The 16,384-nt window shown below is 40.1% G+C and overlaps 1 protein-coding gene across 2 annotated transcripts in view; it reads right to left on the bottom strand.

Moving 5' to 3' along the window:
* Positions 1-998: 998 nt before the first annotated feature.
* shcbp1 (SHC SH2-domain binding protein 1) overlaps positions 999-16,384 on the bottom strand; it is a 55,406-nt gene continuing 40,020 nt past the window's right edge. For both annotated transcript variants that reach the window (XM_078544356.1, XM_078544355.1), the window contains 4 exons: positions 15,293-15,411; positions 10,839-10,925; positions 5,548-5,698; positions 999-3,197 (listed from right to left, as the gene is read on the bottom strand). In XM_078544356.1, coding sequence (XP_078400482.1) covers positions 2,842-3,197; positions 5,548-5,698; positions 10,839-10,925; positions 15,293-15,411 — 713 coding nt within the window. In that variant the 3' untranslated portion in view covers positions 999-2,841. The remainder of the gene's footprint in view (positions 3,198-5,547; positions 5,699-10,838; positions 10,926-15,292; positions 15,412-16,384) is intronic.

Here is a 16,384-nt window from a genome sequence, read left to right as displayed (position 1 = left end):
ACTAAATACTGGATGGGAGTAAGATGTACTCCAGGACTCCTGCACTACATGCCTGGTCTGCCTTGATTGCTGGCAGTCATCCATTCTTCTCTGCCTCCACACCCTTAAACTGTGGGGCAAGCACACCCAGAAACATGCTATCTTCGAAACTCTGTCATGCAGATATGCCACAGCGATGGTAGCTGCCACTCAAGCTCCAAATCCCAGAGTCGAACCTGATCCAGCTGATGACACTTCCTGGACATGTGGTTATCCAGGTTACAAGAAGCATCTGGAAACTTCCAAATTGTAACTCAGTATTTATCATCATGTAATGTAAATTGTTCTGTTCCCAAGAACAATTCACTACACATCGTTTACATGGAAACACTGTGGGAAAAATTTATTTCTTCCATAGCTCTCAACTCCTTACATGCCACAGGTTTTGTAACATGTAGTTTCCTGGTGTTACACTTATTCAACACAATACACTGGGAATCTTTAACATTTCTAATCACACTTCGTATTTGTATTAAATAGTAACTGGTCACCCACCCTGAAATTAGAGCCTAAAGTATCAATGATCTCTGTTCAACTCACATTCAATGGAAAAGCAACATTTATCACAAAATGATAAAAATCACTGCTTGTAATCTAAAAGGAAGCCATTTAGATATTTAATTAAAAATGTTTGCAGTGTAATTAGATGTTGTTTAGAATAAGAGCTTCAGTAATGAAATCAATAAACATTAGACATTAGTTACAACTCGCAGTGGCCAAGAACTGAAGAAAGCAAAAATGTGGGGGTAAATAAAGTTAAAGTTCTTTGACAATTTTTACAGGCAGGAGGGGGTTTAATGTAAAGCAGGCCTGATTTCTCCTCTCACCACCTATCCATAAACAGAAAGGTGTTCTTGATTTTTGATTTCTCCCTTTATAAGTGGTGGCGTAGTTTCCCCAACCCTTCAGTTTTTGGTGTGATCCAATCCTCTAATAATAACCCTATAGCAAACTCGAGATAGGGTAAAATCAGAGGGTTAGTTTATTTTACATACACACAAAAATGTGGGAAGGGGGTTTGCAACATAGCACCCAGTACATTCACACAATAAAAGGATAAGGGAAAGAAAAAGAGTACAGGGCAAAGACCACAGACAATATAATCATTGTTTCACTGAGTCCAGAATCAAAAGTCCAATGGTGTATTCCTTCAAGGAGGTTAGCTGGCAGAAACTGATGTGGGATGATCCACTTTTCCACTAGCACTGACTTCCATGATGGGAGAAGCACATAGAGATGAATCAGGCAGTGGTACTGAAGTTCAGATGTTCTAGCAGAAAACAGTGTGGATGAAGGACAGGCAATTTAACCTGGACAGACCTCTGTTTCTGCTGCTGCTTTGTTGATGGAAGATGGCAGACTGCCTGGATTCAGCTCCAGAAGGCAATAGGACAGGTTCTTGCAGCTTGGATGGGGAGGGTGGTCATGTGACATAACTCCCACTTCTTCCCTTGGCTTGGACAAAGGATGTACATTCCTGGTCTGAATTCTTGCAATGGTTAATGTTACATCCATTTATAAGCTTCAGTGGTTTCAGGGCCCCTTTGCCTTGCAGGTGTACCGTCGCCGTTGGCCAAAGCTCTGCCTTAGAAGTGTAAAGGTCTTTGTGCATTGCCCTGGAATTTGATTTCTGCAGTCACAAGGGGCATTAGCAGCTCTTTATGATAACAAGACCCTTACTGTTTTCTGAAGGCTAGAAATTCCTTTTTTATGAGCCATAGTTAGTCAGGCTTCAGCATAAAGCCTTTGTCCATGACACAATGCAAATTAAAAAGTCCCATTTGCAAATATAGCATAAATATGTTCTCATGTTTATTCCTAAAATACACTTTAAACAATAGTAAAATAGGTAATAATTCAATATTATTAATACAAAGTTACATGATTTCACCTGGTGAAATTATCAGGCATCTTTCTTTATTCAATAAACAAATAGTGAAGTTCACAAGTTGGTGTAAAGCAAGGATATTAAAGAGGAAAATATTCAAAGTGGACACCCTTTGTGCCTGTGAGTAAACTCACAGGAAAAGACAACCAGCAAATAGTGAGTTGTATTGGTGAGATGGTGAACTACTCATTTTCTACAGAAAATAGCTGTCCTGAACTAGAATGAAATCAGAGGTGAGGAAATAATCTAGGTAGATGAACATAATGGTGAAAATAAATGGACAGAAATTAATGAAAATGCAGAAAGAGATTGTGTCTATGAAATATATCATTAAGCACTGGTTTGAATATGTCAGGGCATTTGGGCTGTGGTGGGAAGAGGGGGTTAAAGGGGGAAGAAGGGGGTCAGAGGGGAAAGAGGGCTACTAAGGGACTTTTGAGAGTTGCACAATACCTACACATTTGGGAATCAATTGTTCCAGTAATGGCATGTGAAAAACTATGAACACCAAGCACAACCCAATACTGCAAACTTTACATTAAGAGGTTATATTTTATAAGTTAATTGAAGGACAAAGCAAATCTCTTATGGAAATGTATTCATAAATCACATTCAGCACTACGCAATTAATTGTCAATAGATCAGCTAAAATTTCATGGTATTTGAACAAATAGGTTCTGAGCTAGAATGATGACAAGCTTGATTAAACACACTTACTACTGAGAGCACCTTTAGAATGTGGGATTATCAAAAAAGAATTCTACCAATTCTCCAATCATATGCTGGGCGTTGTGATTTTGCTATTTTACATATACAACTTAACTTTAAGCTGATGAAAAATATGTTATGCAGCTGCTTCATAAATTATGTACAAATATATTTCATACTTCAGGATTTATGTACCTGACTTGGAGTTAAGAGTACACAATTCCAAAGCTTCCTTTTCCATTCTTCTTAAAATGATTACTCACAATGGATAGAAACATTTCTTGTGACATTATGTCATCAGTCACAACAGTGTCTACTGTCTCATTTATTCTACTTCTGGACTGTTCCCTTTTTGTTGCAGAAGTAGAAATTAGTTCATTTGTTACAGCTTCGTCACATTCAGCAGCATTCAAAGGATCCAATACTACAGCTTGTTCACATTTGTTAGAACTACACTCAGTTAATAAACGTGGTATAGTTGGTGTTTCACAATAGCCAGGATTTATCTCCAAATTGTTTTCATTGAAATCGCTCTGTGGATTCTGATTTTGGTCTGCACCACCTAAAGGATAGAAAGCCAGGAAGATAAATTATTCAGATCTTCGTTTATTGTACAATTTCCTGATTCCAGATAAAGAGTGCCAAAGTATGTTATCAGTTTAATCTTTTTTTGTGTTGCCTTTCATAATAGTCAGTAGGGGTGCCTGTCTAGTACTTCAACTTGTTTTTCAAGATAACACAACAGGCATTTTCCAGAAATATTTAATTTCTGCAAAATTCAGCTTCATATTGGGAAAAGTGGGAAAAAAAGCTCACTAAATCACAACCAAAGCAAGTTTGGAACTCAAATATTTTGCAAATATTGTAGTATTGTAGGGGAATAATTTGTGATTGGACAGTAATTCGGTAAACCCTGTATTTAGACAGATTAGTTAAAAAAAAATATATATATATATTTGTTTTTAGCTGGGCAACAATGGCAAGGCGATCCATAGTTGCCTTGAAAAGGTAACGGAGTGTCAACTTGAACTTTTGCAGTTGTTGTGGTGTTACCAGAATATTGTTAGGTATGCCCCCTTTTCTGAAATTGCATATGACAAATGTCACCTTGATAATACAAGGGAGAATCAGATTGAATACATAAAGTAGAGAGGTGAAAAAAGTAAGTGGGGACAGAGACAACACAAGAATGGATTGGCTGCCAACACAAAAGGGAATCCAAAGGTCTTCTAGGCATATTAACAGTAAAATAGAATGAGTAGGGATCAAAATGGAGATCTATTGGTGGAGGTAGAAGCCACTAAATGAGTTCTTTGTATCAGTGTTCACCAAGGAGCATGGTTTTACCAAAGCTATGGTACACAGAACAATGGTTGAGATCAAAATTGACAAAGAGAATGTCCTAGAAAGGCTGACAGTATTTAAGGTGGATAAATCACCCAGTCTGGATGCATCCTAGATTACTGAGGGAAGGAAGTGTAGTATTAGGGTTTGTAAGGGTTAGTGTGTGGGACTGTGTAAATAGCACCTCCCTTAATAATAGAGAACACATGACTAGGAGAGGAGGGGGGGAATGTTCATGGCTTCAGTAGTGTGACGCATAGTCTTGGACAACTGTACATAGTTCAGTTATATAAAATAAACCAGTTGTTGCTTGAACATACCAACATCTCAGTAATAATTCCAAAGTTAGACTAACCAACATACAATATTAAGGCAGCAGTGGTGGATCCCAAAATGCTGAAAATCCAAATTTAAAGATGATTAAATGTCAGTGTGCTAAAAATTACTTTGACAACCAATTTAAGATTGTCAGTCAGGCTCACAGTGTGGTGCACTTGCATGTACTGGAAGACAGTATCAGGTAAGTGAAATAGGCGGACACATGATAGATGAAATTCAATGCAGAAAAGTTATATATTTTGGTAAGAGACTTACTACATTCTAATGCTACCATTTTAAAGGGTGTGCAAAGAGACATCTGAGGGTGTTAGTGCACTACTTAAGGTTGCAGGATAGGTTAACAAAGTAGATGGGATGTGGTCTGTATAAACAGAGGCACACAGTGCAAAAGCCAGGATGTTATTTTTTTTATTCACTCAAGGGATGTGGGCTTTGCTGGCTAGGCCAGCATTTATTGCCCATCCCTAATTGTCCTTAAGGTAGTGGTGGTGAGCTGCCATATTAAACCGCTGCAGTCCATGTGAAGTAGGTACACCCTCATAACCTATATAAAAACATAAGTTTGGCCCCAGCTGGAGTAATATGCTTGGACACTGGAACTAACAGCCCCTTCTCTAACATTCACACATTTCCTGTTTTAATAAATGAATTTAACAAATATACTATATATAAACATTGCACTGAGGCAGGTGCGGGATCTCGGCAATGGTGGTACCATTGAAAGTGATGTGGAGATGGCTGAGCTTGCTCATTCAAGCTTGTCACTACCTGGAATTTATGTGGCATGGATGTTACCTAACCTTTATCTGCCCTGGTCTGGACATTATCCTAGTACTGCTGCATGAAGCATAAGTTTGTTTCATAATCAGAATGTGAATGAAATTAAACAGTGGAACCAATAGCCCCTTTCCTGACCATATGTTGGAGGAAGTTCTCTAACATTTCCACATTTCCTGCTTTTTGAAAAGCATTTCACAAAACTATATGTAAGTATTGCACTGCTAGCCTATTCAAAATATTCAAAGATAATTCATTGTAAATTTTTGATTTAATATTACTTAGCATTAAAAGTTCAGAAACAGGTCATTTGGCCAGAGGTCTAGGTCAGTGATTGTTAGCCTCCACCCAACATTTAACTCCATCAGCATGCACATCATTCTATTCCATTCTTCCTGATTCAGATTACATAAGTAACAAAGTTAATCAATTTACAAGAATTCTTCACTTACTTGTGGGTTGTGTTACATTTGCAAAAGAAGTTTTCTTTTTCGGAAAGGGTATTGAAAACTTGGCCATTGTGATACCATAGTCTTCGTGGTTATGAATCAGATTGTTCATCATTGTTATTTTTGGCACATCATACAGTTCCTCCATGAAATTCTGCAACAAATGTCAAGTACAAATGACATGGTATTCCTGTCATTTATGGCACATTTACAGGCTACAACTGGTTGAAGGAAACTTTCGTACACATCCTAAAATACCATTATCAAGCACAGTATGGATAAGTAGGCATCTCTCCCTCCTCCACCAGATTGGGGATGAGGAATTCTATAAGGCCCACCCAGCAGGCACTGGGATTGCAACGTGATTGCCCCACACCACAATGAAAGTAATGCCGACAACATGCAAGCCTTCACACTGCATGCCTGTTCATCTCCAGGATTGTGGCATCTACCCAGCACTAAACATGTTGAGTGGCTGCATGCTCAGCAGGAATGCCTACTTCATACGAGGCTTGTCCCAATTAAAGCTAGGCTACACTTCTTAAAGCCAACCTCCACCTCGTGCTGAGAAAGATACCCTGACCAGGAAGAAACATAGCAACAGGACAGAGTGGGCTCTCAAGAACTCAGCCACATAACTGGAGGCCTTAATGCCAATGGTGGAAAGGAGATGGTCATCTTTCCAGAGGGGATCAGGAGACCCTCCAGGCATACACTGCGAAGGCAGTGGGACCAGAGAGCTACAGAGATCAATACCAAAGGTCTGGTCAGTGCTAGATAAAAGTTCAATGACCTCACACAGCAGTCGAGGTCAATGAATGCATCTTGAAATGGCATCTCTTACCAACCTCTCCCACTCCTCAATGTGCCAATCTCCATCACTCCCCCATCAGCAACCTTGAACAATCAGGAGTCATGCCTAACAGTCACATACTCCACCTTACCCTTACACACTTACCACTGCTGCAAGCCTCATACCCACATCTCTCAGCTATTCAGCTATAACAGGCATATCACACAAATACATTACAACATATTAATACACTTCCTCTTCTCATGCAAGAAGTGGTGACACATAACAGGAGGCAACAGCAACAAACCAATAGTGCGAAATGCATGGCTGCATGTCCTCAACCCTTGGAGGATATGGCGCTCAACATTATTGGCACAACAGTCACTGAGGTCATGAAAATCAATGACTGAAACCATCCAGGATGACTATGTCCCTGCCTTATGCACCGTCTCAAATCACACTTCACCCTCATCATGCAATCTGGTATGATGTACAAGCTGCAGATAGTGTAACCGTGCATCACTTGAATTTACCCCTAACGACCTCCTTCCTTCACCCAAGCCTCCCCTTGTGCAATTATGCTTTCAGATACCCACAAGCTGTCACCTGGCCAGCTAGTGGTGCCTGAAAATGAAGGTCCATAGGAAAAGCAGATCTCTGAGGAAGAAGCATTGTTACTTGATCTGACAGGATATCAGCGCACAGCCATCACCGCAGACATTGGTTGAGTGTGCCTTAGAGGTAGTATAGAGATGGGATCTGAATGTGATGCATTCCGAGCACGTGGGTTTCAGCCAGGCCAGGGGTTAAAAAGATAGTTTGTGTGCCAGCAGGCCCGAGGACAATGTTGTTGGCAATTTCTCTGTAGAGGGCTCAGTTGAGGATTCCAATGCAGCAGCATACACAAAAAGGCTGATGGGCATGCACATTAAAATGCTTGGTATGTGGGAAAGCCTCCCACAGAGCCTGTTGTCACTGTCAAGGAGCATGAAGGAGTCCAGCTACAACTTGGTACAGGACTGCATGCAGATCTTTGTGTCCATCTTTTCCAGTATGGAAATGGAAGCCAATTCCATAACAATTGCGGATCCAGTCGTGATGTGGCATCTGATCGCTGGTGTGTTTCCCATGTAGGATAGGTTGAAGTCACCCAATATCTGAATGCTTGCAGTGAAAGCTCAGACTGCCAACGCTCCAGTACAACTGGAGTACTGCGTGCAGTTCTGGTCACTACATTATAGGAAGGATGTGATTGCACTGGAGAGGGTACGGAGGAGATTTACCAGGATGCTGCCTCGGCTGGAGGGTCTGAGCTATGAGGAAAGATTGGAGATGTTGGGGTTGTTTCCTTGGAGCAGCGAAGGTTGAGAGGGGACCTGATAGAGGTGTATAAGATTATGAGGGGGATAGATAGGATGGATAGGAAAGCATTTTTTCCATTAGTAGAGGAGTCAATAACCAAGGGGCATAGATTTAAGGTAAGAGGTAAAAGGCTAAGAGGAGAGTTGAGGAGAAATGTTTTTACCCGGAGTGTTGTGGGAGTCTAGAACTCACTGCTTGAAAGGGTGGTTGAGTCAGAAACTCGTAAAATTTAAGAAGTATTTAGATATTCACTTGCATTCCCACAACCTCCAGGGCTATGGGGCAAGCACTGGAAAATGGGATTAGTGTAGTCAGATCTTTGTTGACTAGCACAGACAGGGTGGGCTGAATGGCCTTCTTCTGTGCTGTAAACATCTATGAGCCCAGGAGAGCTCTGCTTGTTGCCATACATGCCCAGCTTGGTGCCATGCAGGCTCAGGCCACTGCCACCGTGGTTGTGCGTGCCAGTTCTCAAAAGGAGCTTGCAGGTTCTCAAAGGAGACCATTAATCTGTGAACAACGGGGTTACTAGGATTGCTGAGGTGTCATCCCAAGGGAGTGGCAGTGGCATCCTGCTGCTTAGGATGAACTCCCTCAGGATGACATATGTGCTCCCACCACTGCCTATCAACCTTTCAGCCAGCCAGCCCAGATTGCTGCCACCCAGCTGAAGTGGTACAGTCTGAAACTGGTCTTTCAAACCCAGAGCACATTCAGACATCCTGCAAGGCCAACTACAGTCTCTCACATTGAAGGTCAGCAGACTCCCACCACTGGGATAATAATGCATAGAAGCACTAAGCCAGGCAAAGGCATCCACAAGGCAGTGACTAAGGTTGATTAGTTGAGTATTGTATGGAGTACTGGATGCACTGTTAGATAAAGTTGATATGGAATGATTTGATTATAGTGTATTTTATTTCAGGATTTTGGTCAAGAGGACACTGTGACAGTCCATAACAGAGGAATGGTAAAATGGGAAATGTACAGCAACAGTGATCTGGGGACTTTTCCAGGGGAGCTGGAATCTGATGAGATATTCACAGACAGCTCATCCAGAGTGACCCTCCTTCCCTAATCAGCAAAGCTCTGGTGGCGAGGGCTGCACCTTCATGATAACCAGGTTGTTGAGGATGCAGCAGACCATCACAAATTGGGAGTCACCCTCCAGGTGGTGCAGTCAGTAAAACCATTGCATCAGGATTACACTACACAATGTTCCTAACTGCAGTATGGCTATCATTGTAGAAGCATCACCACATGTGATCAAACGGCAAAGAGGAGGGGAACTGCTGACTTGAACAGAATGAAAATATTGTGACAATGCTATGATAGCAGGCGTTCACTAGCATGATGGTTTGGGCATGGTCACACACCAGCTGGTAGTGGAATCCTTGTTGTAGTGGTCCCCAGATCTTGGCGCCTGCAGATCCATGTACATGCAGTCGATGTCTCCTTGCACCATGGGAATGCTCGCTATCCTGGCAAAACCATATGCCCATTCAACTTACTTCTCTCTGCTTACATGGCCTCAATAACCTCCCAGATGCATTGATGGACGGCAAACAAAAACATTGGGGTGATGCTGCCAGCTCCAACCTGGAAGGATTTACTAGTCTAGAAATCAAGGTCCACTGTGACCCTGACAGCCACTGGCAGTAGCATTCTCACCTGCAGTTCTGTGACCACCTCATTGCTAAAAGGTAGCTACCACAGACACTACTCCTGGATGGGGTTCAGGTTGAAGGTAGGATCTGAAGACCTTAGATGATGGGCCACCTGCTAAGAGTCCTCCTCTTCCTACTGCGAACAACTTCCCCTCTCTGCTGCCTCTCTTCCATCTCCCTATGATACTGCAGGCCATGGGGAACTGTAACTATAGCCTCAATGACTGTGAGCAAGTAGTGTCTCAGAGGCCTTTCAAAACTACACCACTCCTTTCAAAAGGGCGAGCACCACTCCCTTCTGTCAACTCCTACAAAACCACAGGAGTTTCACTAAAACTGCAACAGCAAAAAGATAGTCAAATATATCTCACCTTAAAGTTGGATGGTGATGCCTTTAAATAGCACTGGTGGGGGTTTGTGGGGGGATGGGGGGAAATCATCTTGCAGCGGAATGCATGTTCGCCTGCATGTGTTTGCGAGAGATCCAAAGTGGCAGGTTGGGTGCCAAATCAGCATTAAGCCAAATTACCGATTGGCATTATAATGTGCCCACTCTGCATGCTCAGACACACACACGCAGGAAACCTGTGCCATGGACCTTCAAAACACAGCAATCAGCGTGAGCTGTGCCAGAATCCACTGGGAGCTGACCCCCTTACTCAGTCTGGTAGCACTGAAACCAGTGGCTCAGCAAAGTCAAATTTTATGGCTTAAATAAGTTTCTGCCTTAGAGCCATGGTAAAGTTACTAATTTTCATAAATAGAAGAAATTTCTTTAGCAGCTGGTTCAAATATTTGAATGTATTATTTCAAATAATATGGGGGTATATTTTTAACTTGCCACTAGGATGTAAAGCTGGATGCAGATCAGCCACTTGTTATAGAAACCACTTGACTGAAATATATATGAAAATTAGGTTACAAAGCTGCAAAAAAAAAATTATGTCCAAGTGGTAAGTTGAAAATTTACCCCAAATATTTAACTTTTATTTAGCAAAAATGTAAACATTTCATCAGTAATAGAAATTATTTGAATATCTAACTACATGCCTTAAGAGCTTGAACTGAGGTATGCCATGAAGATTTGAAAAGAAAAATCGATAACCTCTAAATATACCAACCAACCTATCCTATGTTAACTATAGCATAATTTAGTCTTGCTGCATGATCTCTTACCATAATTACTCTGCATCATTTCAATAGTGCCCCCCCTTATATTTTTATTCTCCATGTTCATACACCAAGCCTTTATATCCCCTCAAGACTGGAACTGCTTCTCCACATCCTTGTGCCATCTCCAATCATCTACTCCAGACCTACCTTTTTGATCAAACTTTTGGTTACTTTTGCTGGCTTGGCTTGTATTTTCTCATCTATTTGTAATATGTGAAGTGCAGTAGAATTTATTTTTATACGTAAGGCACTATATCAATGCAGGTTGCTACAGTTGTCCTAAATATTTTTGGGCTTACCTTAATGCGTATTCCTTCCTTGCAGTGATGTATATCATTGCCAAATAGCTCACAGGTGCTGCTAGGATAAATTTCAAGTCCTGCGCCCTGTTGAATACAACATTTTAATCCTTTTCTTGTTAAATCTTCTATGTAGATCAAAGGTTTTTCCCTTTAATCCTCTCCCAAGAAACACACTTCCAAAACAATAACAAATTTCCCACATTAGCTGCAACAGATTTTTAATTCTCACACTTTCTTTCCAAATTTCTATGACCAAGTTAGCACTGAGTCATTACATTTACTTTCAGTTATATACCTAAATACATTAGCCTCAACGAATATTGCGTTTTTTTTTCTATTTTCATTTACATCATCCAGTTACTTTGGTCGATTTTGGAGGGAAAAATATTTCCATAACCTTTTGTATCCTTTTGCTTTTCATGATCCAGTTCTTACTTTAACCACCAAAATTAAATTGTATACCAGATAGTTTACGGTCTGTAATGTTAAAATCAGAGGATGGTGGCAGGAGCACAGGGGAGAATTTCTCTAATTTTTGAAATTTCTCTCATGCCTGCCCAGTTCAAAAAAATACTGAAGAAAACAAGAGACAATTAGGTACCATTAAAAAGAACAATTGTTCACAAAGACCTTTGATGATAATTTCAAATAAACCCATCCTCTTCTAAATTATCACCTTTTTAAAAAAAAAAATTGGACAAAATGTGAGCACCTTTTATTGGCAAAAATAATGATGCCAGGAGCCAAAGTAATTTTGAGTCAACTATGTGGAAGGGTTACATACTGAATTCTTAAAAGATCTGCAAGATAAAAGTGATCTTATTTAATTGAAAGATATAATTCACTGTTCAATGGATCAAGATGAAGGCTTTGCAGCTAGATAAAGCAATATATTTTCTCTGAGATCATAATTCCCTTAATTATAGTACCTCTGAAAATAGGTACTAAATAGGTGTACCTGCAATTTAAGGATAAAATTAAACCCTTCTTCGGGAATTTGTTGTATGATATCGCTCACTAATGCTAGGTTAAGCATTCAGTTTCATCATGTCAAACAAATTCTTGTGATTTCTTGAAAATCAATTTTTGAGTGAATTATTGCCGCCCATTAATGTGAAAACTACATAGGCATTAGTCAATTATGAAAGTCTGTTGGAAAATATACTTCAGAAATTTTGTACAGCTTGCAAATATCAAGCTGAAGTCCAACATTAGAACAAACAATTTAAGGTTTTTCACAGGAAATGCACCAAACTTCAGAAATTAGAATTTTTAAATGTTTGTCCTGGAAAAAAAATGCCAAAACATGTGCGATATCATACAACAAATTTCCAAAGGAGGGTTTAATTTTATCCTTAAATTGAAGGTACATCTATTTAGTACCTATTTTCAGAGGTACTATAATTGAGAGAATTATGATCTCAGAGAAAATATATTGTTTTATCTAGCTACAAAGCCTTCATATTGATCCAGTGAACATTTGCATGTAACAAATCTCAACAGTGAGAGGTAAGTTGCTAGCTAGTTTTGGTTATGTTGGATTGCCAGAGGAATTTCCTCAGTTATCCGGAACTAATTTTTTTTTGCCTCTCCCAGGAGGAAGCACAGTTAAGAGTGTGTTGCGCATGTAATTGTACTAAGTGTGGATGTGGCAGGCTCGATAGGTTTAGCTTTAGAAACACAGTAGCACAATGCTGTAAAAAATAAAAGGCATTTAATGAGTTTAGCTCAAAAGTATAATTTTGCATTGCCTCAAAAGACTCAATTAAAATTGTTAATATTATTTTAATTACATACGAATATTCTGCTGCTTCACTAATTGAAAATGACATTTTAAATCACATTTCTTTAAAGTAATCAACTTTAAAGCAAAGATCACTGTATTCAGCATAAGATATACACTGCAGTTATAAAACTGTTTTCTTCAAAGTTCAATTTTTGCTAAAGGAAATAAAACCATGTGTTTAAAAAGAGGTACTAGTCTTAATGTTTCCTGATGTGCTCTAATCTTTAAATTATGCAGTTAAATCAATTATACAATGTTAGTTTTAACTATCTTCAGGAAAACTATTTCAATTTCTGTTCGCATTCAAAACAAGCCATGTCTTGAATAAACATTTTGCTATTCATTCTACAGTTTAATCAAGCCAAGTACAATCTTCGTGGAAGATTGGTAGAATCTAGGGGCAGCTGGAGAAGAAATACGTGAAAATGTATGGACGCATTCGAGCTAAATCTGCAAAGAGTTATTGCTCAGCAATTCAGACAGAAAAAGCCCAAGAGCAGATTACGTTCTGCTAAATTTTTAATGGAGCATGATTGGGTGGAAACCATTGGTTAAGTTTGATCCAAATAAAATGTGTTTGGTAAAATTGCAATCATAAATACTGTGCAGATATTTATGTTCGCCTAAACTTTAGTCTTACTATGTGGTATTGTAGCACATTAGGCATAGAAATGAAGTCAAGCATATTTAGTCCCACATAAAGTATTAAAAAAAAATTGAAATATAAAGAAAAGAAACACAATGGGCAGAATTTAACCCTCGATGAGCAAGCGGGCCCCACTGGCTCGGCGGCGGGCGGGCAGCCACCCCCGCCGCCGAAACGGGGCCTGTCGCCATTTTGAGTGGGCGGGCCAATTAAGGCCCACCCAGTGGCCTGCCCGACAGGAAGCGCTATGCGCTTCCTGTGCAGGGGAGGGGAAGGGAATCCCCAACTGTCAAAGTGCGCTCTTTTGCGCATGCTCCCTGGGGCAAAGTGCTGTCTCAGGAAGTTTACTGACAGGTAAGAAAAGTCAAAAAATAGAGCAGTATTAAAATTATTAACATGTCCCCCTCATGTGACAATGTCACACGAGATGGGAAACGTTAACAAGAAACGCAAAGTTTTTTAAAATTTTTAAAAAACGGACATAAAACTTCATCCCGCCAGTGGATGAAATTTCATGAATAATCTGGAGCCCGCTGGGGCTCCTGGGCTGCCCGCCAGCCTTAAGCTTGAACGGGCAGGGTCTTTAACAAGGTTAATTAGCCTGTCAGTGGCCTTAATTGGCCAGTGACAGGTCAGCGGGCGGACAGCTGATTTCGCTGCCCGCCCACCTTCCTGAAGGTTTAAATCGACCGGGATGACGTCATTTTCCCCTCGGCGAGCGGGCCCTGCCCCCAAATCGCTGAGGGGAAAATCCTTCAAATTCATTACATCATACAAGGTGAAATTCTGGCAAATAATAGCGTTGATAATCAATGTTCAAATGTATTTTTAATAGATAACATCCTTAAGAAAATAACTTGAACGGCAACAAAAACAAAATTTCAATCATTGCTCTCTCTACCTCAAAGCCTATAATAACCCTAGATTCACCTTCTATATCAATTAATAATTATTCATACTTGCAATTCCTCCAGCTTAAAACTACAATTAAAAAGGCGATTAAATTTCATAGCTGAGTTTTCAAGAAATAAACTCCAGTTGCTTCTTGGTTTGCTTGTTATAAAAAAATATACTTTTTGACTCCAAATTTTTGATAAGAATGGACACAAAGGGTCACAGTCTCAGGATATGGGGTAGACCATTTAGGACTGAGATAAAGAGAAACTTCTTCATTCAGAGGGTGGTGAACCTATGGAATTCTCTACCATGGAAGGCTGTGGAGGCCAAGTCACTGAGTATATTTAAGAAGGAAACAGATAGATTTCTGGACTCTAAATGGTCAAGGGGTATGGGGAGAGCGCGGGAGTGCAGCATTGAGATAGACAATCAGCCATGGTCATATTGAATGACAGAGCAGGCTTGAAGGGCCGAATGACCTACTCCTGCTCCTATTTTCTATGTTTCCATGTTACAAGAGAAGTAATTACCATATTTAGGTTTCCCCACATATTTCTAATACCAAAAGAGCAGGCAACATTATTCCTCAGTATTTACCAACTCTGCTGAAACCAGCCACTGGCAACTTCACAATTATATTCACTGATGGCATAACCAAGAGGAAAAGAAGAAAATCAACGATGATCCATCTAAAAGATCCTACCAGCCACATCAAGTCCATCACACCCCTAATGTATCATGTCCAGTTTGCTGCCATAAAAGGGTGTGCAATCAGCATAATCAGATGTGCTAAAAGTGAAAAGCAGTCAATTCTTGAAAAGCACGGTAAAGTGTATTTCCTGACCAATTATGTAAATTAAAGACAAGATATTTGTATAGGATTTAAACCTCCTGTTTGTTATGGAAACAAATATACAACTGCTGCATTTAGATCAAATTCAGGGCAGAGTTGTATGCTTTCATCATGCTGAAACATGATATTCTAGCCTGTATAAGAAAGGCAAAAAAAAAAATCAAGGGATTATCAATTAATTTAAATTAAATTGAATTTAAAATATGCTCAAGTATTTTTATAGATCAGTATTGTATTTGTCATTCTGAGGATTTGTCATTAGACTATACCTTTGCTCCATATAGGTCACAATTTTTCATATGCAGCTTTGCTGAAGTTCTCAATACGACTCCTGTAGTGTCACACTGGAGTACACAATTCTCCAAAATAGCCTGGCCCTTACGAACACCTAAATAATTAAAACACAGAAGAACCTTAGGTTTTTTTCCACTTTATTCAGTAGTCTAAATTAAATAACAGATTTTGCATAATTCACTGATTATAAAGAGTAGTCAGTGTTTTAAATGTAGTTTGCTTATGAAACAAACAAATCAGATTAATTAAGAAATTACATCAAATGTCAGCACAAAAATTGTTGAGATCTTTAGCACATAACAAAGATTTCACTAAAAAACTGATGGTCTTCCAGTATTCAATTATCAAAGCTTTTAACATTGTAGCAATGATCTTCAACCTAGCTGTGCAAATGTTTATTGGTTTCACCTTTCAACTTCACAGTTGCCGGACACCCATGTAAATCTTAGTCTTTGATTTATATGTTGGTTCGAAAAAGTCACCGTGTAGAATCGGGGCCGTAACTTCCGTGGAGCGGAAATCACAGTCAGGTTGCCATTCCGCTCCAAGTTACTTACCCTGAAAGGCAGACCTTCTGACTCGGGCCGGGTAAGAAAGGTGCAATGCAATGGATTTCCAAGGTTTTGTGTCGGGGGCAGCTGAGTCAGGAGAAAGGAAGGCACGCCCCGTTTTTTTTACGGTACTAACTGCCATAAAGCAGGTGGATTTAAAGGTTCATCCACTTTGAGAAGCCAGGGAGAGTGTGGGTAGGATTGGGGGAGTTGGATGGTCAGTGGGCCGGGGTGTGGGGGCGAGGGGCAAGGTCGTTGTTGGTCAGTGGGTTGGGGACGGTCAGGTGATAGGGGAAAGATCAGTGGAGGCAGTGGGGAGGACGGTCAGGAGTCCCCTTCGAGGATCAGAGGTTGGGGGGAGTCCCATGGGGTCGCAGGGTTATCGGGGGCTCCCATGGAGGGTCAGTACTGTAATTACCCAAAATTCAGAAGTGGTTTTAATTCTTCTAACTTTTTCTGAATAACTATTGCTGTAAGACAGTCAGAACCATCCAAAATTTGCGATTTAAATCAGAG

The sequence above is a fragment of the Cetorhinus maximus genome, chromosome 6, assembly GCF_964194155.1.
Source record: "Cetorhinus maximus chromosome 6, sCetMax3.hap1.1, whole genome shotgun sequence".
NCBI lineage: Eukaryota > Metazoa > Chordata > Chondrichthyes > Lamniformes > Cetorhinidae > Cetorhinus > Cetorhinus maximus.
Note: the sequence above shows the minus strand (reverse complement) of the source record. Positions and strands in the feature narration are given on the sequence as shown.